Source organism: Phalacrocorax carbo, chromosome 4 (genome assembly GCF_963921805.1).
Source record: "Phalacrocorax carbo chromosome 4, bPhaCar2.1, whole genome shotgun sequence".
NCBI classification, from domain to species: domain Eukaryota; kingdom Metazoa; phylum Chordata; class Aves; order Suliformes; family Phalacrocoracidae; genus Phalacrocorax; species Phalacrocorax carbo.
Genome location: NC_087516.1, coordinates 81,644,347 through 81,670,657, shown reverse-complemented (window position 1 = coordinate 81,670,657; position 26,311 = coordinate 81,644,347). Strand labels below are relative to the sequence as shown.

General features: G+C 49.4%; 2 protein-coding genes across 4 annotated transcripts in view; both read left to right on the top strand.

The window, feature by feature from the left end:
- The window catches only part of LOC135313201 (alveolar macrophage chemotactic factor-like), a 37,292-nt gene that overhangs the window by 9,591 nt on the left and 1,390 nt on the right, over positions 1 to 26,311 (top strand). The window lies entirely within an intron of this gene.
- LOC104042798 (interleukin-8) lies at positions 22,747 to 25,628 on the top strand. Its single transcript, XM_009502300.2, has 4 exons — positions 22,747 to 23,315; positions 23,703 to 23,832; positions 24,558 to 24,641; positions 25,175 to 25,628. Exons 1-4 carry the CDS (start codon positions 23,225 to 23,227, stop codon positions 25,185 to 25,187), a joined length of 318 nt encoding a protein of 105 aa, XP_009500595.1. The 5' UTR covers positions 22,747 to 23,224; the 3' UTR covers positions 25,188 to 25,628.

Genomic DNA, 26,311 nt, shown 5'->3' with positions numbered 1-26,311 from the left:
CCACTCAAACCTCCCTTGGGCTTGCATAGATGGCTTGACTCCTTCACCCTTGCCTGCCACCTTGCCAGGTGTGTTGTGGGCTGGCCTGTCTTCACAGGAGCAGATGACAATGCCACCACAAAATGCTCACATTCCCTTTGCATGTGTGTTGCTCAGCACCATCGACACCAGCAAAATCATCTCAGCTCGCAACCTGAGCAACGAGTGCAGGGTCACTCCCTTTCAGGGGACAGGCGTTTTGGTGTAATCTCACGCTGATGCTCGCCCAAATCAGTCCTCCTCATTTTGAAACAGCGTAGATAGGCAAGTGTTCTGCAGGCTAAGAGCTGGCCAAAGGATGCCTGCGATGCCCTCTTGGTGAAGCACAACGTGCTCCAGCTGAGACACAGAAATTCTCCGTTTGCTTATGCTTTGTGCTAGACTGGTAAGAGTAATGAAGCCGTTTCTGTGGGGAGATAGAGAAGCAAACCTGCAGGGCCAGTGGTTATATAGGGAAGAAGTGCTGAGCGACAGCTGTCACTAGTCTATCAAATAGCCTGTTTGGGGAGGATGGGGCAAAGAGAATTCACTCAGCCATCCCATTTGTTTAAATTTAGAAGAGGAAGCTGCAGATTATCCTATAAAAAGGGGGCCATGGCTGTCTAATTCTTAAATGGTGGGGGCTAATTTGAAGGAAAGCTGGGTGGAAATGCAGAGAGGGAAGGAAGATTTAGGGAAATGGTAGCCTTTTCTTCTGTGTGCCGTTGATGGGAAATGGCAGGGAAATGCTTTGGTGTAGAGAAGCGTGTTAGAAAAGAAACTGTAGGAAGATAATCGATGTTGAGGGAAACGATTTCTTAGCTGACTTCACACTGGCTCTCTAGGGAGATGGAGGGCTTGATGGAATTCAGACTCTTCTCCTAGGGTTCAACTTCATTAGCATCAGCAGAAATGAAACTGCCACAGATGAAAACAACCTACCAATAGGGAGAGCCGGGGGGAAAAAGAATCTACCCGACAGATAAATCATCTAGGACAGAAGTTTTTAAAGTGCAGCCTGCAGGGCACTTGAGGCTTGACAAGCCTCTACGTGCAGACTATAAGGGGATTTTTTTTAAACCCAGGCAGTGCATTTAACTGGGCTATTGCACCGAGAAGGAATGTTATGTGATCCGAGCCTAGCAGATGGAGTAGGTGACTGTGAATGTGACTAATCCTACGGTAGAGCTTTCCTATCAAGGACTTCCTAAAGTTTTCTTAGGCGTGAGTGTTATCTGTACTAAGAAAAACAAAGCCTTTTGAGGCTTGGAAAAAAAAATAATCTCCTGGAAGTCATATGTTTTATCCTGTGGTTTCATTAGCTTTCTCAGGGAATTAGGCTTCAAGAAAAATAAAGGAAGTAACAAGGGCAGTTTGAATTTTTTCAGTGCTTAATGTCAGTCTTAATCAGCTATCTGAACTCTGTCTCTGTTTCTTACCGCATTACCGTAGGGCTGTTCTGGGTAGCCTGCCACAAAGTGGCTGGAATAGTGAGAAACCACCTCTTTTGCAATCTGCATCCTCTTTACCATGGCCAGGGAAAAACAAGCTCAGGGTTGCGTATGTGTTGAAATACTAACAATTAGGAGAAGTCTGGTTGCAGAGTCCCTTCAGCCCTCAAGGCTGGGTAAAGTGGGTCACTGGAAACATGTAAGCAGAATGAAAGGAGAGGGGAAAACCTGTTAATCCTGGATTTTTTGGTTCCTTGAGCACAAATTTAATGCTAAACTACTTTCTGACTTGAGGGATTGACACGTGCTAAAACGCTTTGCTACAAAGAGGGGAGAGGGTGGTACAACATAAATGAGAGGAAAATCCCGAGCCTCTTAAAGCAACAGTGATTTACTAAGACATTTGTGGATTTATGGAAATGTGTTCGTACTTCAGTACCACTTTTTGGAAGTGACTTTCCACATGATGAAGAAAGCTTGTTGTGCACTTGTAGAACTCCCCTGCCAGCCTCTCCTTGCACTTCACAGGAAACGCCAAGCCTTACCCTGTTCTTGGCAGGGAGGGTAGGATGTAACCTCCCTGTCCCAGCATTCGGGATGATGCGGTGGCTTCTCTGGTAGAGAAAAACTCCATGGTCCCCTCATGGGTCACGTGCTTCTGCAAACTAACACATCCCCTGGAACTTGTAAAATTTAAGCTTGGGAATTACTGCAGGAAGGGGCTGACAGAAGCCTGTATGGAAGTAGTCAGAGGGTAAAATGTCATTAACTTGCTTCTGTCTTTCTCTAATTAGATGGACTCAGCCTCTTCTCTTGCTGCTAATCACTAGATAGCTGAGGGATGCTCAGAAGCAAGCATCCCCCTCTTACATGCCCTGGCTCCCAGGTGTAAGTGCTTTACAAGGAGCTGGGCAGCATACCAATTCCTAGCTGAGCCCAGGTGTAGAGACTGCCCTCGCAGGCAGCTTCCTTCTGGTTGTAGCAAAGCTGGTGGCTGCGTTCCTTAGCAGAGGCCTCTGGGAACAGAGCTGTGAAGTATAGTTTGGCTGCAGAAACGACACGACTCTAGTTTTATTGCACCTCCTATAGCTGCTGGCAGCAGTTAGACTTCGATATGTGAGTACACACAGTTTTTCCAACTGTTTTGCTAGTAGATTGTGCTGGTGGCTGCTATTTAACTTGAACAGGTACTTGTTTAATCAGAGAAATACACCTTGACCTCAACTTCTTTCAGATGCAAGTAGAAGTCTCCACAGTGGGGAGCCTTTCTTTCAGTTAGGCGTTACCAGGTAGGAGGGTAAGGCAGTACATACTCTCCTTGATATATGAAGAACATAGGCTTGTTGGTGTCAATACAGCTTGTCTCGGAAGAAGTTGTGTTGAAATTTACCCTTTGTTAGAAAGTTCTGTGCCAACATAGCAGTTTTCTAAATGGTTGAAAAGCTGGTCTTGGGGAAAGAAGGAGAAAGCCTGGTTTTTTTTCTAAGTTGAAACAACTAAGCGTGCACTGGGGAGAGCAGCTGTTACCCTGTCTTGAACCCACGGCAACAGCCTTTTGGGTTGCTTTTGGCATGTGTCTTCTGGTTTGTTCTTTCTGGGGAGAGATGTGTTATTTTGTCTGCCAAACGAGGCTTGTCGTACAGATGTAAGTAGAGAAATGTGAAGAGAGTGAATGGAGGAGGGAGCAGAGCCAATATACACCTGAGGAAGTGAATGGACGGACAGTGTGGTCCTTGGATCTTGCTACATTTGTTCCCAAAAGACTTGCTGAAATTCTGGCTCCAAGGTCCCAATGAATTTTAGCAACCTCCACATTTTAAAAGCTTCCTAGAGGAAGCATTACTATTTGAAGGGTTTGAAACTTCATCTCAATAAAATAATAATCCATGAACTTGACCTGCTCCTTTGAGAAGTCCTAAACCATCTAGAGTTCAATAGTTGTTCTGCATTTACTAAGAGCCAGTGAGTAACATGCTATCAGAGGAGGTGGGGAGCACCTGAAACTAGGAGCTGGGAAAGAGACAGCAGGGATAAAGTCAGGCTTTTAAGACTGAGGAGTAGATGAAATGAGGGTCCTGTGCTACTTTTTTTTTCACCCAGACCTTAAAAACCCAACCAAACCTGCGATGGGAGCATGGGCTCCTCTGTTAGGCTGTCAGGTTAGCTTGCCTGCAAATTACGTCCCTGCCTAGCAGGACACAGTGGTCCAGGTAACAGCAGTGCGGCGCACTGCCACGCCACTGCTGCCGGTCGCAAGCAACCTCCTTCGGCCCCAGGGAGCAGAAAATCAGCTAAGAGCACTACCTGAGAAAATGGTTTCACCCTCATGTTAGCTATGGAGAAAAGAAATTACTCTGAAACTCTGTAGCTTTTCCAGCCAAATACTGGGAGGTGAGGAGCTCAGGGAGGGGAAAAGCGGCGTTCGTCCCTCTGAGTTATTTCCAAGCACAGGAAGGGCTTGCGATGTCAGCTTCAGAGGGCTGTGACTTTAAATACAGCAGCGAGTGAGAAATAGACTTCATCCCCTGTGACAGGGTCTTCTGACTTCTGGGGACTGGCTGGGGCTGTTTGGGCTCTGGAGGAGCAAAGTTCTGTATTTGGGAGATCCGTGTCTGTTATTGTTGCCCAGGATCCTACTTTTTCCACACAAAACTTTCCCATCGTGTCTTTGAACCAACCTGTCTTTCTTGGTGAAAATGATGACTACAGAGGTTTTGGGTTAGCACAGTGGCTGTTTTTTACCTCCATTTTAAGTACTCATAATTGGAAATAACTTCACAAACATGCTAATACTGCTGGTGAGTGCGTAAGCTCTGGAAACAGAGTGATGTGTACAGAGCTGCTGACAGGTCCCAGGCTCCTTCCAGAGGGAAGAGGCAGAAGGAGATTTGGCTCTTCTTTGCTACTAATTCTAGAAGAAACCACAACTTCCTCTGTGCGCTTCAAAGCACAAGTGAACCGCAAGGATCCCGTTTCCTTTCGAGTATGGCGAGGTAGCCAGCCTCTCGGGAAAAGCTACCATGCCTCAGTAGCGAAAATAGTCTGAGGGTCTGATGAGGAGCGGGGATTTTGCTGATAGCAAATCAATTTGCTAAAATAAAAACCTTAAAGGGTCCATTGCTTCCCCTGAACTGCTGCAAGGTATTGTGGAGAAGGTGGAAATTCCTGTAGCGCCTTTGCAGTGCAAGGTAGGGAAGAGGCTTTTGACAGCGTTGCAGTATATTTGGGGTAAAAATGATACACGGCTGACATTTTGCTTAAACCAGTGCAAGCTGGAGGCAAATTATGGTGTAGATCTTAGCAAACTGAGCATCCCAACCATGGCGTTGCTGCTTTAATGGGGGAGGAGACAGGGCAAAGTTTGAATCTCAGGGGGACTGAGAAAGCACAGGGAGGGAAGGGGACCTATCCTGAAGCAGTGTGTTGAGCCAGGTGGCTGAGCATCCACCATTTACCAGTGACTTAGCATCAGTACAGGTGGGGTTCAGACAGCACCAGCCAGTGACCGGAATGTCTCCTTTGCCTGTTAAAATAACGCTGTCTGGCCTGATGCTGATGACCGTTTGACTCGTATCTCTTTAAACACAGCTTTGAAGGGGCTGTGTCGTCACGTACGCAGTTACGGAGGTGTGGGGCACTCACTGCGTGTCTTGGGATTGACTACCCCTGCTTGGGATGCGTTGTACAGGGAAGAATAAGGAGCTTGAATAATTTCCTCCATCTTTCAGATCTTGTGTGTTGGCAAAGGGCCTCCTCACGTCTCCCAGGCTCGATTGTATGGAAGCAGGCTTCTGTCGTGACCCCAAAATGCAAGCACTTACCCTGGTTACAAGTAGCACAGAATAACTGCACCTCAAAAGGAGAGTTTTTCTGTAGGTGTGGTAGAAATGTGGGCTCCCTGCTTGCAGGTTAGTCTGAGGTTAGGCAGAACGGTGACTAACCTTAGCAGAGGCTGGGGGAGGAAGGTGTGAGTGTGCTGCTATTTATGCAAACACCCTGATAGCTCCAGCAACTCAGAAAATACCTCAGGACCTCAGAAACTGAGCAAGTATCACAAGGAAATATCAGCTGGGTAGGGCAAATAGCTGTGGCCTTACCTGTGAGGAGGTGGAACTGGTGACAGCTTGGGAACGTGACACAGATCTGTAATTAGACTTGCACCTTCACCTCGATTTGCCCCTGTCTAAAGGAGAGGAAGAGGAAGGGAGGCTGGCAGGGCTTCCTGCCTGTGGGTTTGTAGCTGTCTGGCTGAGAGCATGTCTCAGGTGAGGCTGACAAGAAAGCAATGCTGAGCCAGTGATGGGGACAAATCAGGGCTAGCTCACCTTGGGCTAGTCACCTAGGGACTGTGACCTCGTGGATGTCAAAGATACCTAGTGGCAGTGGAGGCAGGATGCAGCAGCCTTGTTCTCACCTGAAGCGGTGGAGGCACAATCCTAGGGCTGACAGAAGCAGGAATCCTTGGAGTGGCAAAAACTATTCCAATGGCATTTAGCACCATGACCTTTAAACACTTCCACAGGCTGATTCAACTCAAGCATAGAAAACACTTTGGGTGAGGCAGGGCTCAATGTAAACCTGCTGTGAATCATGATGTTGTGATGCTGTCCACTGCATTACGTGGTCTCCCAGTCCCATGCTTTTGAGTTCTAGGCAGATAAACATCATTTGCTTTAGCATGACAAATTAAACAGTTGGGAGGGTCCATTGCAGTTGCCTACAAACGCTGGATGAGCGTCAAAGCAGATAAGGCTTACCGTGCGGTAGACTTAAAGCATCGTTTAACTATTGGTTTGTGTTGGCTGTTATTTCCAAAGTATTAAAAATTCCAGCTTTTGAACATGTTCTGTGTGGAATTGCGTTTCACCCACCCTCCCTGCCAGTCTGTGTCCCTCTCGAGGAAGCAGCCGAATGCCCTACGGTGGCTTTCCCAGTATCGCTCCCCTCCAGCTCGCATGATAACCAGTTATACCGACAAACAGGAAAAACCAGGCTCAGCTGAGGCTCAGACAAATAACTGTAAGACAGGCTGGTTATATCAACCGGTACCCAGGACTGAATGCTTCCTGGGTGGCAGTTTGCCCAGACCCTAGGGAAAATGCTACCGCGGCTCCTGTACGGCCCTCCTGTGGCCGTCCCAAAAGAACTGGGTCTATACATGTGCGTCAATATTCTGGGGGGATTTTGTTTTTCTGCTGAGCTGTGTAATTTATGTGGTCAAGTGACACCTATATCCCTTACCCAGAAGTACTGACTCTCACAAAACCAAGAAATACTGTACAACAGTGAGGAGAGATCACGATGTGTCATGTTCTTTAGCTGTGTCTTGCACTTGACAGGGGCAAGTCTCGGTAACTGTTGGAATGGAGGACTTTGGAGTAACTTAGTAGTTTCTCATAAGGTTCACAGGCTTAGCTAGGTGTTACTTTTCAGGAAACAAACATCCAACATTCTCTTGGGGGAAGCGTGTTTATGGGACGCAGAAGTCCCTTGCAAGCAAAAACCCAGGAGAAATTAGGAAAGGAGTTCACCTCGAGCCCCCTAAGCTTTGATCCCACCATTGCGCTTCTATGGGATTCAAGAAAGCAGAGATCCGAAACGTCTGCTCTTCTGGCACCTAAACACAAATGCAGTGAGATCACGTCCTCAAGCGATCAAAGCAGGTGGCCTGTGCTCTGGTTCTCCAGCTGTTCCTGGCGGGAAGCCTCAGCCTTTGTAGTATTTCTCTACTTCTGTGTAGGGCACACTGGCTCCCTGTGACACTAAAGGGTTCCAGCTGTTTCCAGGTGTGCAGCTGAACAGTAAAGCCCATGTCGCAGCTTAAGAGTACTTAACCTACAAGCTTTCTAGCTAGGAATATAGCCAGTATATGCATACTAAAAAGGCATTGCACGAGAACTTGCCTCTTTGTGCTTCTAGCAAAACTCTAGATATATAATAAGTGTCTCTTTGCCTTGGAAAAACAGGAGTGATACTTTCCTAGCTGACTGTCCTTCTAATGCTGGCATGCTTTTTGTGTCAGGTATCACAGCATAGTTCAGCAGTGGGAGTCCTTCACAGTATATATGCCTCAGCCATGCTGGCTTTAGTTAGGACGCGTAGCTATGTTAATACTCTTTCAGGCCATAAACACAAGAAACGTGTGGTTTGGTTAATTCAGAAAAAACCCCTCTGAATTCAGAGTTCAGAAATAATTTTAGGCTGCTTGCAAAGTCAGGGAGATGTGCTGTAGCAGTTGTTCCCGCTAAGGTTTCCTGGTGTATTTGCAAAGAAGGGTCCTACAGCCTTTCTGAAAGATAGCCTGGGCTTTAGAGCCCAGAGCAGGGCAGCGTGCAACATAAACAGCTTGTCAGGCTAACGTGTGGCAGCCTCTACCTGGTTGTGCTCGGAGGGATGCCTTTGGTAAGACAGGATCAGGCGGCCGTGTGATCTGTAAGCCTGCTGTGCTCAATATGCAGAGCAACAGTTTGTCTGAAGGATGGCGCCAGCTTTTGAAGAGCAGCGCAAAAGCTTCTGGCCCTGCATGTTACCCCGGTGCCCTCCTGCCTCTGTGCTTTCAGGCACAGAAGTATTTTGCCTACACAGCAACATGCATCTTGAGTTTGCTCATCTGGGCTTGCTTCCTTTCTCTGTAACTGGGGGACACCTCTAAATGTATTGGAGATGTGTTGATAATGGTGGAGCTGTCTAGGAGAGTCCCTTTCCTTCTGCCCCCACGCAGGACAGTGCAAGCTGTCCCTGACCAGGCGTGGGAGGTATTTTCCGACTGCCTGTGGTGGCTCTGCGGCAGCCTCAGCGCTGTGTGATTACTCCCTTTCTGGTGTTTTGCTCTCCAGCCTCCTCTTTCCACCCACAAATGGTCCTGTGCGCTTTGCCCTGTTGGGAGTGCTCTGTCCCTCCAGGGCGATATGCTGGCTCCAGGCTCTTTTCCTTTCCCACACTGTAGACTTCAGCCAGTCCCCCAGCAGTGCAGGAGAAATGAAGGCTTTCTCTCTACATCTCCTTCTCCTCCTCATCTTTCATGGTGATCGCTGTTCCACGCAGCAGTCTTCCTCGATCCTCCCTCAAACAAAGGTCCCTTTACATTGCTGCAGGGTCTGTAGGGTCTAACCTGCATTTCTAGATTTCCAGCATGCCTCTGTGCCTCTCCCCACCCAAAAACCTACCCTAAACTGTGCTTTGCTGCGGAACATCAAGATGAGCCAGTTCCACAGGTTGCTACTGCTCTGCCCTGGGAATTAAGGAGAGAGCCCTAACCTGTGTGTTACATGAGAGGAGGAAGCCCTCCTTTTACCTCATCTCTTCCCTTCTTCTTTTTTTCTTTTCCTTTCTCCAGGCCTGAGTTTCCTCTGTTCATTCCCACCCTGAAACCCGGTCGCTTGGTCCTGCTCAGCTGCATCCCATCCCCATGCCCATTCCTTGGGGCACCCCGGTCTTTGTGCAGCACCCACCTGTGCTCGGGTCCGATGGCACTGGCTAGTGCTGTGGCACTGCCCAGCTCCAGTTTCGTTGCAGCGCAGTCGCTAACAGAAATTACAAACTAGGGGAAAAAAAAAAGTAAAGCTGGTGGTTCAGAAATAGTTCCAAAAATTGCCTTTCTTAAGTGGGGGAAAAAAAACCCCACAGTGATGAGAACAGGCACACGTAACACCTAGAAAAAATGTTAAAACTTTTCCTGCACAGTCAGCTTTGACTGTTGTTTTCTGCCGATGACCTGGAACGCTTGGGTAGATCCCTGGCTGTACTTGCCTCCCTTCCCACTCCATGTTTCCGTGCTCAGCTGCCATTGCGGCGCTGGTGTCTGCCGCTCTCTAGCGGTGCCGAGCCCTGAGCCCTGCTTTACATCAGCTTTTCCCATAACTGCTGAATATGGGCACGCGTGCAGGTGCTGGAAAGGGCTGGGGGGAAGTTTCGGTGCGTGTTTGGCCGCACACCTGCTCCTCTCCAGGCATCTGCTACTGCCTGCAATGAGCTAACGGGCTCCCTATCTCAAAGCAGCTTAAACATCTTCCTATAAGAAGGGGCAGGGGGGAAAAAAGTGGATATTGGTACATGTGTTGCACAAACCGCTTAGCTACAGCAGCTGTGCCGTAAGGTCAGCGCCATGGAATAAAACAGCAAAAATATGGCTCTGAAACTAAAGGAAAAAGTGCTTTTCCTGACATGCTGTATGTGAGTACTGTATTGTCACTGCAAAGTGAGAACCTAGCTGGTGCTTTGTTTTTTTAACGGAGCTTCTGCAGTGGCAAGTCTAAATCCTGTATCTACATGATTTAGGCATTTAAGCTGCCCACACTGCCCAGTCCCACGCTCAGAGGCAGAAGGGAAGTACCTCGTTCTGTTATGCTAAGGTGGATGTGTTATGCTGGGGAAATGTCTTTCCAAGCGCCTCCCTTCTATACCACCTCGACACAGCCAAAACTGCCAGGTGAAATACCCACTACTGCTGCCACTGAGATGGCTGACATCCAACCAATTGTCCTCAGCAAATACCACAGAAAAGAATCCCCTGTCCGGGAGCAGAAAAACTCTTTCTAGCCTTAATGTCCCTCTGCTGCGGCTCACCGTGTCCAGTTACTGCAGCTTGGATGCTTTTCTGCTGTGCCGCAGTCCCCATCAGTGAAGGGGAAGGCTCTGGGGAGAGCTAGTTGTTTAGGGTGAGCACAAAAAGACGTTTCACTCTGTCCGGTAGCCGGTTCATCAAACAGGAGGTTTGATTTTGTCAGCTGAAATTCGGACCTTTAAATCCCTAAGGCGTCGAAGTGGCCCCTCGCTGTCTCCCAGTGCATGTATATATACATCAAGGAGAAAGGGCATAATGCTGATATCTGAGTTACCTTTTCTTGATTTATTTTGTCACTTAAAACCAAAGCCACAACTTCAGAGGTGAAAACGGAGTATAAGCAGCAGCTCATCGGAATAAAGCATATAAAGACAACCAAGCAGTCCTCGGGGAAGGGAAATAAAAACTTGATTCAAAGCAACCTGCTAGCGAATAGTAATCCTAAGTAAAAATCTAAAATACAGATCTGAAATACAATGCCAAACTTGATTTGAGTACCAGTCCCATTCGTCTGATGCCAGAACAACGTGCAACAGATGACCTCATCTCATTGGGAAAATGCACTTTAATGCAGGACCATAATCAGATGAGTCTGGGGAGGGTCAGCTTGGATCATGTCCCAGTTCTCCTCATCTGTGCTTTTTCTCTAATGCGAAGGACAAATATTGTAGTCCTTGGGCAATTTTGTTTCTTATGTTGTTCAAAAAAGGAAAAAGAGACCCTAAATATTAAAAAAAAAAAAAAAAAAAAGAAAAAGGAAAAATGGCTGTGTTTGTGTTGATGTTTTAAAGAATCCAGGTTTGTTTGTAGTTTTCTTCCAAGCCATCTGTGCATCTCCAGTGGGGACCAGCAAACTAAGGAAAGGAAGAGGCTGGCTTCTGACAAATCCAGGTGCCGGGGAGGGTCGGCATTTATCTTGTGCGTGATCCACGGAGTGCATTTGGCAGGGATGAAAAAGATGAAATATTTATTGAAACAGACGAAAGTGTGTTTCCCTCAGATATCAGTTATGTCAGACTTTTACTGAAGTTCCCTCAATTAGGATGCCAGTGCGATTTAATATTATTTGCTTCAAGAAAGGGTTTGACCCCGGTTGGGAACCTCTGTGCCAGCGTCTCCGTTATGCCCCGAAGCACCAGGAGGTGTCGGGGTGCGCACACCCACTCGCTGGCTGCGGCTCAGCACCCGCTGGCCCTGGGTGCTCCCACCCTGCACCCAGCTCAGCCCATCATCCTTCCAATAACTGTTTTTGTTGTCCAGTCCGGCTTGCAGCAGGTGGTTTGCGGATGTACTGGCTTGCTGCTTCCTTTGGACAAAAACCAAACAGGTTCAAGTGACTGAATAGCAGGGTCACTTGTTTGAAAAAGGCATTTCAAGATGTCTTTTTTTTTTTTTCCCCCCCTTCTGGGCCATGGAAAAATAATCTAAGCAAATATTTGTTTAATCAGAAGAGGTATTTCAGACTGTGTCATGTTCAGTGCTTGCCTTTGCTTTCAGGCCTTTATGAGCGTGCCTTTTGACTGTTTTTTTAATGGACAGTTTTGAGATTGGAGACACACAACTTATCCAAAGGCCTTGTTGAGCCGTCAAGAAGGCAGCAGGGCTATAATTGTGTAAAGGACGTAACAAAACTGAAGGGTTTCACCTGCAGCGCTCAGCAGAGAGTGCGCTTTCAGCTTTCTATAGCTAAACCCCTAGGTAAGCTTTTAACTTTGTGTTGCCCCTGTTAACATCTCCATTTCGCAACGCCATGTGTGCTCAGCCATAAATGCGTGCCTTGTCAGAAAACATGTATTATCGTGTCAGTGCCAGCCATGCGTGCGTTTCGGCCTGGAAAGGGCTGGCGTGGCTGCTGGGAAGTGTTCGCATCCGAAGGGCATGTCTCTTACTCTGGCTGCAGTCCGGTGCAGCCTGGTCCCCCTCTGGTATCGAAGGTCTGACCAGTTTCTCTGGCTCCTTCCTATATTTTGACTCCGCAGCCTGGCTGCCGCCTTCTTTATTCAGTAGGGCTTGGAATTAGGAGGTATTCCTGTTAGGCATTGGTTTTAAGTCAGCTGTAGTGATTATATACCCCCAAAATTCTCTGTGTTTCCACGTAGGTTTTAAAAAATCACTCTCAGATAATTTTTAAGCTGTTGGGATGATCACTGACCCTTCATAGCCTTAGGCTTTCCGGTGCTGTGCAAGGCACGATCTTCTCCTGCACACAGACACCTGTGCTGACTGAAAGTAAACATCTCGATTCACGATGGATTGTTCCTGGCAGAAGTTTAAGGCAAAGCCGCATGATAAAACATCAGGTTCTCCTTTATTTGCGTGTATTTCTAAGGTGGGAACGACCCTAACAAAACCCACAGCACGCCTTACGTAATGCTCTTCATTGAGCAGCCTGTAGAGCTGCCCTGCCGTAGTGACAAAATGAGTGGTGTGGGTCTGTTACCACAAGCTGTGTGATTTTCCTCCATACGGCCAGGGCGTGCGTGGTCTTGCTGCCAGGTATTTCACAACCGGTCGCTTCGCCTTTCCCCAGAAGCTAATCTGGGCCTTTGTATGTAGTGGGCTTTAAATACTCTGAATAGTAACGCCTCTTCCTTCCTGTTGTAAAAATACAGTCGTCTTCAAATGTGGGATTAACATGGCAGTTGTAAAGAGGGATAGCTGAATTCTCCTGCAGGGTTATGGCAAATAGCTGTATTGCTTCTTTCAGTACCCATGCCGTTATTTAGCCTTCTAATGTGGGTCATCCCCCCATCTCCTCTATCGCATCCATGGGACAGGGGAAACACGTGCTCCCCCTCTCCACGGGTGCCCCTCTCTCCCTTTTTGCTGGTGCAGCGTGCTCCCGAATGAAGAAACAGTCTGGGACTTGCTATGTCAAGGCAATTTAGGCTGGACCGATCTTGGTGTGCGTTTACATTAGTATTTCAGTTTGGATCGCTGGGGTTGGGTGAGTGGGGGTTTTTTTTGGGTTGTGGGGAGAGTGTTTTTGGACCAAACATGCCCAGCATCCCCGCTTATGGTGCCGTGCTCCATCCTACGGGGTAGTTCTCAAGGGCATGAACTTGGTTCCCTCTGGCAAAACCAAACAGGCGTGGGCCAGCCTCCAGTGGGCGTGTGGTCCACCGGACTAGGCTGAGTCAGGAATGAATATGGAAAAAAAACCCAATACGTGCATTGAGTCTGGGTGCCCGGTCTTCAGACCGATCAATGCTTTGTACGTGTCGTGCTGGTCCAGGCTGCCTGGACAGGACGGTAACGGTCCTTTCTGACCTTAAGAGAATAAATCACTGTGCTGAGAGGAGCATGGGAAGAGGAGGGGAGCAGTAACGTATCCTTTCTGGAGCACTGGGAAATGAACTGTGGGAGAAGCCATTAACTGGAATACTTCTGCAGGCTGAGATCAAGCAGGAAGCTTCCCCCTCCCCTCCCCTCCCCCCCCGAGATCAGCTTCCTTGGCGTTTAACCCTGAAAAATCGGTGTGGTTGCGTAAAAACTGCTTTTCCCTTGTTTTCCATTTGCGCATCACTAGCAGGGGTGGGAAACTTCAGGTTTGGGATGGAAAATCTTTCTCGCACAACAAAACCTCAAGGCAGGAGATGCTCTAGTCTGTGCTTGTGAGAGGCAGTTACCGGAGCTGTGGGAAGGTGGGGTATCAAAGGGAGGCAAGATGCACGAATAGCTTCGGGTCGTTCTGGATCAAACCCGGGGCTGCGCCCTGTGACAGATGTGACTTTTTAGGCCTTATTAATTTTCAGGGTGTGTTTTGTAAGCAACACCCGAGATAAAAGCTGAGGAAAGATCAAAGCACATTTCATGGTTTCTATTGGTTTATGTTTCTTGGTTTCACTTTCCAGTATCTCCGCCGAGTCCTCCTCTCCCTATGTGCTGCCCTTTCATCTGCTTCTCTGTTGCTACCTGCCAGGTGAGAGCTTGCTGACCTTCCAGCCTTGAGGGTAACTTCTGAGCTTGACCAGCCTTTCTTTCATGCTGAAGCAATGTTGGATTATTTTAGGTGTGAGACAACTCCTTTCAGTATCAATTCTCTTAGCTGGTGAGGTTTAAGTCCTTTGCAGAAGTTGGGCTTGTGTTTCTCTTCTGTTGAGAGCACCTCCGGGTAGCTGTGTTGGCTCAGCAGCATGTGCAAGGCTCTTAATGTCCCAAGCGCTGATTCAGGGGTACCGAGTCCAAGAGAAACGGTTGAGAAGGGGCTTTCCAGGGGGTGGGAGGGCTGCTCATCTCCCCAAAAGACATTCATGTTGCAGCAATGTGGTTCCTTCTCAGTGGAGACCTGGATTTCCCCTCCTTATTGTGTGCACTTCTACATGCTGCTAGAGAGCAGTTGCTCTTGGATTGCCTTTTTTTAATATAAAAAAACTACTCCTATAGTGGCTTGCAGGTGAAATGTGGGGAAAGCATCTTCCCCAAGGAGAAGAGGTGGGGAGACACCTGGCAAAAAGGATGAGGAAAGGCCTCAAAACATTAAGTGGACATTAATGAAAATAATGACTCTGGGTGTAAGCCTGAGTCTGATGGCTGAGTTTGGGTCCGTTCTTGGTACGTTAGGGTACGAAGTGCCTTGCCGCAGAAACGATATACTCAAGTGTGGTGTGCTGCGCTGGGGTTGGGACACCAGCCAGAAATATCGTCCCGCAGCAGCTGAGTGTGGTGTCCTGCTACCTGGGAGTGGAGGGTGGATGGGGCTGGCACACAGCGGTCTCTCCAGCAGCCGTGGGTGGATGCGACCGAGGTGTCTCAGGAGGTGGGACGCCCCCACGCACCACACACAACCCCATCCCCCCAACTATTTCCCGTGTATCTCACCCTTCTTCCCAACCCTCACAGACCCCCCGTGACCTTCGACAGCAACCCCTCAACAGTGACCCTGGCAGGATGGCATGCATTCACCCGTTGCCTGCCTGCAGCTGGGACCATCGCTCCCTCTCCTGCCCCACCGCGTGGCTCTTCAAAAAGTAGCATGTTTTGGTGCTCCAGACTGCACTTACAGGTATTTTGCCTTGCTGGCAGCAGGCTTAGGACTTGGAATGTTGTCACTCGATGTGGCAGACAGAAATGCCTGCCACATGGGGCTAGCGAGGCTCTCAAAGGTAGCTAGGCATGTCCTTCTCCCTTGACCGTGTCACTTAAACAGTATCAGCAGATCTTGGTCTAGGCAGCTGTGCATTGGAAGGGCTAGTGTCCACACGGCAGCTCTGCATCTCTTGAACTCCGAGCAGGACTGTGGCTCATCTTGTGGTCCTTTTAGCTGGTCATCCTGCCTTGCTGGATTCCTGTCCTCTAGGTAGCTCATCCCAGGCTGGGAATGCGCCCAGCTGTGGTCTCAGTGTGCAATTCCCACTTGGAAAAGTGGGTCCTGTGGCAATGGGCGTTCGCAAACCTTTCAACTAGCTTATGCCACCTTCAGGTTACTTAATTAGACTCAACCTCATCAGGCGAGACCCTGCTTTGAGGTGGGGGACTGGGCCTCGTGTGTGGTGCGTGAACTTTGCGAGCAAGGTGGATAAGCTTCATGTTACTCGGTCAGATGAGAAATGTCAAGCTACTGCGAGCACAAGATCTGTAAATTCCGCTTTGAATAGGTGGAACACAGTGGAGACAGATGTCATATATGCTGTCACAATCAAACTCGGATAGTATGGGAAGAGGTGACGTTTGTTGGGAAATGAGTCACTAACGGACACATCAAGCAGAGGCGTGCCACTAGACACTGGGGAGGTTGGTTGTTGCGGTTGAAGAAGCTTCTGTCAAGCTAGAAAGCAAGAGGTGCTGCTTCTCTGAAGCTATTGTCTTCTGGCCTAATCAACAGAAAATGGGTCAAGACCATGTTTAGCTCTGTTAGAAATAATAGTCATGGGTTATTCTGCATGCCAAATAATGTGGAGACAGCTTTATTACTGACTCAACTAAAAAGAAAACCACTAATATATGTGTGTGGGGAACCCCGCTTTAATCAAGCCTGCCAGCTTCCAGCTGCATTTATTGAGATGTCAAACTCTAAGGAGGAGGGGAGGAGATCTTGCCATAATGCTCCTTGGCAGATTGGTGAAAGGACTGTTGCTAAGTGTGTGACTAAATAAGTGGCCCAAATAGGATGTAATTCAGATCAAGCAATTAAAACGTGCCTTCAGGAGACTGCTCCCTCAGGTACAGAGGGCAAATGTGCTGCCATACCAGTATCTTTGTTGTGTTTCTGGCCTTTGTGGCATTTTTGGCCCCTTTCCTCTTTGTCATGCGCAGAAAAGTACAACTGTGAATGCTCGCGTGAATCCTTCCATATCTTAGCGGTCCTCTGGGTCTAATTCCTTTTTCCAGTCGCCCAGCTAGTGGGGCAGTTGCTGGCACAGATGCTAAAGACAGCTAAAACCTTGAGCTGCTGCAGTGATGTGCTCAATACCCAGCCTTCCACCGGCACTGTGGACTTGGCTGGGTCATCGGCTCTGCGGGTCAAGGCGCGATGTAATCCTGCCGCTCTGATTTAGCTTCTTCCCTTGAGCACCCGTTCTGTAAGTCTCCTGAAGCGCTGGAGCATCCTCACCGGTGTTGCAGAATCCTCTTTCTGTTCCAGGGGTTGTGGGGGCTGCTTTCAAGTCTGGTGGAAACTTCCCATCTTGTGAAGTGCCATCTAGATCTAGCTGGGGGAGTTTCCAGGAGCATGTTTTCGTCTGGCCATTGTAATTAGACCTGGACTGCTTCTTCACTAGCCCAAGAATGAAGTGCTAAAAGCAAATAGCCCTTCCTCCCAGCCGATGGAGCTGTGGAGGACATTGGGTTGCAGTTGCACCAACTATACAGCGAGAGCGGTGAGGCCATGTCAACAGGCGCGTCTCGTTTATAACGCTCCGGCTTGCAATTTATTGGCTCCCTCGCTGTCGCAGCTCGACTTCGTTTCAACTCATCATCGACTTGCTCCCGTGCCGGGGGGGTCAAGCCATCACCATCGCGCGAAGCCCCTATGCAAATCGCTAACGGCGCTCGCTCAGTGGCACCTGCAGCGTCTAGACCGGTTCCTGCACCCGCATGCAAATGTGCGGAGGGGGAGCTGGGGCCCGTGGCCGAGCCACCGATGCCAGCACTGCTTTCTGGTAAAGCCCTTGGGTTTCATTCCTGCTTCACGTCTTCCGTGCCAGGCGGTAACGGAGCTTTCTGCTTTGCTAGCATGCCTTTGAGGAATGACGCTGCTTCTCTGCTCCGCATTAGGTTCATTTTGGATTAATTCGTATTTGAAGCAAATGGAGACCTTCAGGTGAAGAATTGCGGGGGTGCTGGGGCATTTCTCCAGCGTGCTTTTCTAGCAGCAAGTGCAAATTAGCGCAGCAGTCCGGGGATTTTCTCCTGCCCTTGCTTGGTGCCATTTGCATCTCTGGGGTGGACGGGAGGTCCCAGAAACTGTCCCTGCGCCGGGGCTGGGTGGCATGCTGTGACATGCTGCTGAATGTGTGCTATTGCTTTCCCTTTGGCTGAAAGCACCCGGCCACTGCTCTGCAGAGCTCCTATGGCTCGGGACTGACTGAGGGGGCAGGAGTATCAAATTCACGTTTCTTGAAAATTTCCGTTAATTTCTCTCACCCTGTTTGAGCTTTTGTTCTTCCTCTGAGCCTTTCTCCTTTCTCCTTGTTCATTCTCTTTTGAAGCTCCCTCTTACTGTATTTCTATTCTTTAGCCCTCAAGCAGACCAAATACTAGAGGCCCACTTTTAAAGACGCCCACAGTAGGTTTTTCACCTGCTTGTGGATACGTGGAGCAGAGGTGTCATTACACCGCTCTGGTATCTCCAAAAATTAGCTATAAATGAGATCCTGTCCCCATGCCGCATCACCACTAAGTCCGTGCACCTTCGCTCGAAGACAGTGACAGTGAGCTCGATAGGTGGTTTGAACAACCTAATTTTGGACTGATTTCGTTAGGCTTTGGCTAATTCTGGTGCCCTCATGCTGAAATTACATTCTGTGTCTGGCGTCTGCCCCCCGTAAGCACCGTCTGTTTTGCATCCGCGTACAAATAAAACTCTGCCGAGTTGCATCTGAGCCGGTAACCACCAGCGCAGGGCCTTGGAGACCTACGTGTCCTGGTCAGTCATTCCCTTCCACTGGGCCGTAGCCTGGCGTCGGTGTTATGTTTTTTGCAGACTTGGGCTAGTAATTTTTTTTGGAAGAAAGGAAGGCCAGTTGTATAAGGCATGATTCTTCTTAAAATTCAACCAGAAGGGCTATCAGGGAAGAAAGAGTGAAAGAAGTTCTTTTCATATGTGGATAAATGAACACAGGCTGGTTGGGAACATGTTTTTGAGGCGTAGGAGGCACAAGGGGATGGAGAACATCCCGGCTGGGCTGGAAGGAGCCTTTGGCTGGAAACTGGACACCTCATGAAGCGGCCGAGAAAGGTTTTTGTCTGATAACAGAGAAACCAACGCTGCGCTCGGGTCCTGGGTGCCTCTGCTCAGCTTTTCATACAGTGTTGAAGTGGTTGGCGCTGAAATAGGTGTGGGTGCAGCTCTCCCTCAGGTTTTGACATGAGGCGTCTTTATCTTTGAAGCAGGTGATGGACCACAAACCACAGTGGTGACAATTCACTGCAGCTGGGGTTTTTTTTGGGGTAATGTAAAACAAACCTAAAAAAAAAAAAAACCTCTACCCCAGTTTGTGTCTCTCCTGCAAGGAGCGCAGGGTGACTTGTGGAGAAAGGAAGGGCGCGCTGAAACTTCACTTTCTCTCAAAACAAAACGAGTGGTTTCAGTGTGGCCGAGAGGTTTGCTTGCTGCACACGTCTCCGATGCAGCCTCTTACAAATCCTTACGTGCTTACTTGTGGAGCTCGCAGGTCCTCACCAAAGGGCAGGAGAGCCAGCATCTCCACAGCATTTATGTAGGGTTGGGTTTCTGTCCTTCCTGGTCAACCATGGAAGAAGTTTTTTGGTTTTTTTACTCCTGCTCCACCTAGCTCAGGTCCTTGTCTACCCATGTCCAAAGCTGCCTTGTTGTCACAGACCAAGTTCTTGCTCTGTCCCTGGCTCGTGTGTTTGAAAACCTGTCACAGCGTCTTCAATCCTCATCTTTCAGAGGGGACTCAGGAGTGTGAAACCTCCAGTTTCCCTCTACCAAAAAGCATGAGCTCTCTTCTTCCTTCCGCACACGGCTGACCTACCTCCCCTCTCATTTCCCATCACCTATTTTTCAGTGTCTTCAAGGAAATCTTTGATGTCTCTGAATTAGCCTGAGGCTTTCTATGGCTTGATGCCACTAAGTATCATGTTTTTAAGTGATTTAATGGTTGCAGAAGCGCAGCAAAGCCACGCAGTCACGGCCTTTGGGAGGTATTTGCACCACAATTTTTTAGGCCTCTGATTTAGGTACTATGGGAAGGATATCTGGAGGATACAGTGGGTGTAAAATAATTTTTAAAATCTAATAAAAACAGAAATAAAAAAATCAATGAAATAAAGCTCTTGGTTGCAAAGGTACAGCTGCTGCAGAAAATGCAGAAGCTGTTAGGATATTTCTAACGTGTTTCAGTTGACGCTGGCTTGGATGAGTCCTCAGATTAATGTGAGGGCTGCTATTCTGAATTACTGGCATCTAGGAAGTGGTTAGCTCAAATATAGTCACAGGCTAGATCCTCATGCTCCTTCTTCGTTTTCAGAATTACCACTCAGCATGCACAAATATTAGATGCCTGCAATGACTGCGAGCTTTTCCTTCCTGAGAAAACACCCCAATGTTTATCAATATACACTTTAGTCATATATCAAAACCACCATGACTGCCATCAAGACGATTCAGAAACCCTGGGATTACAGTATATCTGTCAAGTTCTCCTTTCTCGCCGCATCTACTTTTATTTCACCTTTCCTACCCAAAGCAGAAACTTGTAGCAGCTTGAGGACCAGCTAGGCAAATGCACGTCTTCTGGGGTGATGCGGCGGGGATTCACCAAACTACCCCAGCGTCCTGGGGGAAACCCAAGTGCCTCACTTCTGAGATGGAGTCAGAGCTGGGCTTCACGATGAAAATCTGCATCTAGGTTTGAATCAAGAGGGCGCATCTGAAAGGGAACCACTGGTTATGCTCTCTTCACCTTCATAGCTGTGTGCCATGCCACCCCACCGCCTGAAATCGCAGAGCTGAGCCTGCGCTTTGGGATGTCTTTCCAGAAGCACCCCTGGGCCGGGCCAGGGATGGGCAGTGCTGCCTGGCCAAAGGGTGCCATGGTGGCTGTTGCTTCCCCGCAGCCCCAGGGTGAGCACGTTATTTTGTCCCAGCAGCCTTGAATTCTCCTACTTGGAGGGAGCTGCTGACAGGTCCACCTCTGCAGGAGGGGCAAATTCCTCAGTACTCGTGATGAAGAGGAGGCTTCCTGTCCTCCCCCTGAGGGACGTGTGGGTTTCATCCTGGGTACACAGTGAATTAGAGTACCGTGACTGTCATGGAAGAAGTGATGTGAGGATGGGCACGAAGCAACTTGTCAGCACGAAGCAGTGCATCCCTGGAGGAGGCAACCTCAGTGAAAGCACCTGGGATCTTGCACAGGTCTGAGGGCAAGCATCTGCCCCAGGCTAAAACTGACGTCTCTGTGGTAAAGCCACCTCTCTAAATCCATCCAGCTGTCACATGCTTTTGTAGGTCCCACTTCTCTCCAGGGTAGACAGGAGATGGACACCTGCCCCGTAGCCACAAATCTGGGGTGTGATCTCGCTTGAGAGTTTTATATTGGTCTGTCCATCGCATGTCTCTCAGGGGTAGCTTCTTCCCGTACCAGTTTCCTTAAGCGCTGCCAGCACCGGTGTTGATTTCTCTTGGTCATGGAAGAGCCATGCGTGGAGTGCTGGCAGAGTGCCCCGACTGCATCCTCTCAGCCATGCAGCTCTGGGGAAAGTTGCTTTCATTTCTCTTGGTTTTCCCCAGCTATAAAGGAAGGATCATTCTGAAGTCATGAACTTCAGAAAGATTTTGGAACTTTTTTGCTGCCTCCATAGCACTTTGAGTAGGTGACTAGTCATGTCTTCCAGTAAATCACTGATTCCCCTACTGTTCTGCAGACTTTTCTTTGAAGAGACCTCTGCCATGACCCAGCAAAGCCACTTGGATGAGCCCTAGGTTGGGCTTCTTCTAATAACTCTCTGCAAGGGTGTTGAAAACTCTGAAAGTACTGAACAAAACCTGGTGTTAAAGCCATCTCCCTTTCCACTGCCGTAGCAGCAAGGCTCTCGTTCCCTCCACAGGACTTTGGGAATAGTTCATGGAAATTGTCCCTGGCCTCTCTGTGACCCTGATGTACAGGGAGTTAAACTCCTCGCTCATCTGGTTTTGACCTTGATCTCTTGAATGACATCTTTACAAGACTTCTGGCTCTATCTCAGAGAAAAAACAAGTTTTGAAGAGAAAGATGAGTAGCTTATGCTTTGAGTGGAAGACTTTTTTTTTTTTTTTAGTTTACCATTTTGTTACTATATAAAATGCTGATGTGATTTGAAAGCTCCAAATTACAACATTATCACACAACCACATCATTTTTCTTTTGCCCTCTTCCTTCCTCCTCGCCTCGCTATTGTGGCCGCATGTTCCCTTCCCCTTTTGCTTCCTGGCTGGTGACTTTGCTTTAATCAGGGCAGCCCCCGTCCCACCAAAACCCGAGAGGCTGGGGTGCTGCCGCGGCCATCGCTTTGCAGTGGTGGCCCTTGAATATCCTGTGTGAGAGCTGAAGGTTTTGGCGCTACAGGACTGACCCCTTGCGTGCCAAAATGCATCGCTTTAGTCCTTCAGTGGCTCATTTTGAGAGGAACCCAAAAGATGCTGTGAAATGTGTGGAGAAGCAAGCGCCAGCTGATGGTCCCCCGAAACGGGCAGGTGTATTGCCTTGTGTGTGAGGCCTGGAGGACTCCGCGTTGCCAGACTAAAGCCTTGTAGACACGTGGCTCTATGGCATTGTAAGGGTGTGCATGGTCTGACCTCCCTTTGTATACGCTCCCACAGTTTCTCACTGCCACATACGTGTCTACTTGGGCATCAACAGTTTGCCAACTACCACTTCATTATCCCTGCCTAGAATGATGGAGAACTGCCTTGCTGACTGCATAGCACACTGCACCTCCCAGCTGGTAATGCAATAAAAGCTGCTGTTCCCAAAACGGTAGGCAAGCAGGACACCTCTAACTAAGCCCAAACTACTTCAGGTCTTAAGTGCTGTGATGGGCTACTAAACGGGGCCACATATGAAGACCCCTGCAGCTACCTCTGGTGCCGCCCTGTAGCTCCTTGAGCACCCAAATCGGATTTGATCCTGATGTCATCGAGGGGTAACTCGGCACGTAACCTGGAGAGGTGTTCCCAAGGGAAAGAGCGGGGCTGCAGCCCCTCTCCCTCCAGTCCCAACACCGCAAGGGGAGGGCTCAGGTCTCACCCTCACAAAACCTCGAGTCCACCCTGACCCCGTTGCTTTTCCTCCTGCCGTTCCCTGGCATCCATCTGTGTTTCGCTCCCAGGCCGCTGGTACCGAGAAAGGCGTTGCCGATAAATGTGCACGTCAGCACTTAGTCACAAATGTGCTGAGATGTAGGAACAGGTTGCTTTTTGCTGGTGCTACCGTACCAGTCATCTCTTGCATTTCCTGCGTGTTTTAATCGTAGAGCAAAGCGCTAGATTTGAAGGCTCTGAGTGGAAATGTATAGCAGAATTCTTTATTATTTTTCCACAGTACAGCGCTAGGCATTTTTGCTGATGTAAGAGATAGCAAAAATAGCGTGGGGGAATTATAGCCTGAAGAAAGAAATATTTACATATCTGAGTGCATTAAAAAAACCCCCGCTTACCCGGGGTTTGTGCTCCATTTTTATTCTGGGCTCTTTTTGTGGTCGAGGGGTAAATGCTAAAGGGAGCAAAGTGTGATGTTTGTACAGACCTAGCTAATCAGAAACAGGGCGTGCGGAAGATTGCGTGGGGAACCCAAACATGCATTTTGTCCCAGTGGCTGGTTTTAATCAATAATATTGTAAATTCGGCTTCTGAGCGGCTGCGGGGAGCATTCGAGAAATTACGTCACCTCTCCTCACGGTCCGCTGGTCAGATGTGACTGCTGAAGTTTGAATCTTGCCGCTGGTGGCAGAGCGTGACCCTCCCAAATAAATACGGGTGTTTCTTCACCTGATTCCTCAGACCGTCTCTGGGGCTGAGCCTGCTGCGAGGATGCGAGCGCCGGCTGGGGTGGGGACAGGAGCCCCCGTGCTCCCGTGGCTGCTGCTGCTGCTCTTGCTGATGTCCCACTCAGCCCACACAGGTGAGCTTCTGGTGTCTTTGCAGAGATATCCACGGCTGCCAGCTCCCAGCCTGCCGTGGTCCTCTTGGCGGGTGGGCATCACCTGCATCCTGTGCCGAAAGGGACCGGAGGAGACGGGGATTCCTCCTGGCTGTTTAGCCCAGGGTTTTTCTCGTAGCCAAGGAAAGAGCATGACAGTCCTCCTTTGCTAGGACCCGGTTTCGCTTTCAGGAGCTGTGTGAGAGCATGACACCAAGGTAGAGGCATAGATAACAGTTTCTCACTATGGTCCCCTAAAGTGTTGTCAGTGAAAGCATGGAAAAGGACAATTTCTTTGGCTCTCAGAGATTTGGAGTTGCTGCGTCTCTAAATAATGTTGTTCATGAGTTGCTGCCTTCTCTTTCTCAGCCATCCTGGAGGTGAACGGAAACCTGAACTGTAGGTGTGTAAAAACAGCTTCGGACTACATCAGTCCGAAGAGATACGAAAGCATTGAGATAAGACCTGTGGGAAGCACCTGCAGACGTACAGAGATCATGTAAGTGCTGCGGGCGGCTCGTGGTGGAGAGAGCTGCTTTCTCCTCTGGCTCCTGCAGAGCAGCACCGCACCTTTTCTGCACCCACCCCGCTTCTCTGCTCCCGTTCTGCAAACTAAAGCCTTTCACAAATGCCAGCCAGCTCGCTCACGCTTTGGGGCTGAGAAACATCAGAGCTGAGCTGACCTGCCAGAGCTCTTCAGGACCTAAACGAGCCTTTCCAGCAGGGGAAAGCACCATTTCCTCATGCTGGTGCTTAGTGGGGAGCGTGCCGGTGGCGGGGAGGGTTGCAGTTTGGCGGCAGCACAGCCTCAGACAGTAAGGCAGGATGAGCCATAATCAATTTTTCTGCTACCAATGTGCAACGCTCCTGAGAGCAGCATCTTGGGTCAAGCACTTTTCTCGTCAGCCCTGTCCTGAGTAAAGCGGCGCGTTAAGCAGAAGTGCGAGATTTCTTTAACTGCTTGGTGTTGACACATTTGTAAATCTACAGAGAAAATTGCCTTTAAACAGTCACCTCTGGGCTTCAAGCACAGTCTCTGATCTGCACAGGAACATGTTGTAGCTTGCTTTTTCCTGGCCATCCCGGGGCTTCCCTCTGTCTCAAGCAGCTTTCTGCAGTCTGCTGGCGCTGTAAATGAAAGCTGAGTCTCGTGGATCAGCTCCAGGTGCTCGTGTCCTTGCCTTTGGAGGGCAGGGTAATGCTCACAAACTCCTTGCTTTTCAGAATTAAATTAAAAACCTCGGGGAAGGTGTGCGTGAATCCTGAGGCCCCTTGGGTAAAGAAACTGCTGAAGCGTATTGCTAGCACGTAAGTTGCTTTGATGAAAACCCTTTTGGCTCAGGTGGTTCTGGACAGCACCCCATCACCTTTGGGGTCCTGGGGGGCGCTCACAGGACTGAGGGCTGTCGGGGGGCTGCCAGGGGACAAGGGACCCGCTCCCAAGGCGATGAGGGGTGAGACCTTACTGTGCAAAGCAGCGTTGGGTCGTTCAGCATGCCGCTGCTGCCATCCATGGGTCGTGCTTTTCCCAGCTTGCACACCGCGCCGTGCCTCTGAAAGCATTTGGGCAAACAAAAAGGTATTTTGGGGGAGGGAAATGGCAGGAGCTGGGTTTGCTCATTGTGAGTGTAATAGTGCGTCGATGCTCGGCTGGGAAAGCCACCCTCCTTCGTCATGCACATGTTTGTGGCACAGCAGAGGGGTGGCCGGGAGACGTCCCCGTGGGTGACACCTGCCCTGAGGAAATGGTGGTGACTTCCTTCAGTTGGGGCAGGAGCTTCCTCCCCCAGGAGCCGCTTTTCTCTGTGTTCACATGTTCCTCCTCCTTCTGCTTTTTGCAGGAAGAAAAAATAAGTTTCCTGCTAAGGAAGTTGGCACTCGGAGCCCCAAGACAGGCTGGCAGATGATGCACAGGCGTGCAAACCTGGCTGCTCCTCACTTTGCCCTCGCTTCCCCCTTTCCCAAAAGCCCCATGTCGGGCCCCGGCGGTGGCCGCTGCAGGGAGGGTGGCTCACTGCTGACCCCAGCCCCGCGGCAGGTTCGTGGGGGATATTTCCCCTCTGCAGTCAGTCCCTGGATCAGCAGCAACGTGAACTCTTCATTTATTTACTTGCCTGTAGACTGTGAAGCCTTTCTGCCAGGGGCTGTTCCCGTCTCTGTAGGGGGGTGACTTTGCAACTCTTTCTGTGCGAAGCACTCATCGACAGAGTGTGTGTCTGGGTTTTTTATTACACAGTGTGGCATGTCCTGTCCTGAGAGCTCAAGTCAAATAAAATTCAGGGCTTTTTCTTCTGTTGTATTTTCCCTGGATCTCCTAGCTTCGAAGAAACTCAGCAGAGCTTTGATAAACCCCACTGTCGTAGCCTTCCTGGAGCCGAATTTACTGTCATTTGCATCCGGCGCGCTTCTCTTGATGCTCTCTCACAGATATACCGCAGGGATTATAATGCGCATTTGAATATACGTCAGGTGAGGTATTTCTACCATAGGTAGGGGAACGAGGGCAGCGTGCCCAGGCATGATGAAAACCCCTTTTATGCAGAGGAATGAGACAGGGAAAGGTTTGTCCGAGGCAGTGATGGTAGCTGGGATGGGTGTCCCAGCCCTGTACTGCCAGCCAGGGTCCGGCAACCCTGGCACAGCCAGCGGGAAGCAAAGGTTTCCTTCCCAGCTGAACCAGTTGTCTCCCTCGGTGCTGATTTGAGAGCACGATGTTGCCGGCAGGGAGCTGGGTGCTACAGCCAATGCACCCCCCACATCCAAGCGCTGGCGTTCGTGATGGGGCTGGGGTTTGCAGGCAGCTGTAAGGCTTTTTGAAAGCAGTAAAGGCTAATATGGAAATATAGGGGGTGGGTGCGAGGTCGCTTGGCGGAGTTTTGGGACAATTGGCCAGAGGGGGGGAAGAGCAAAAGTAAATGCCACCAAAGCTCAGGCTGGGGTGTACCTTGCAGGGGGGAAATGGGGTTGTAGGAGAAATG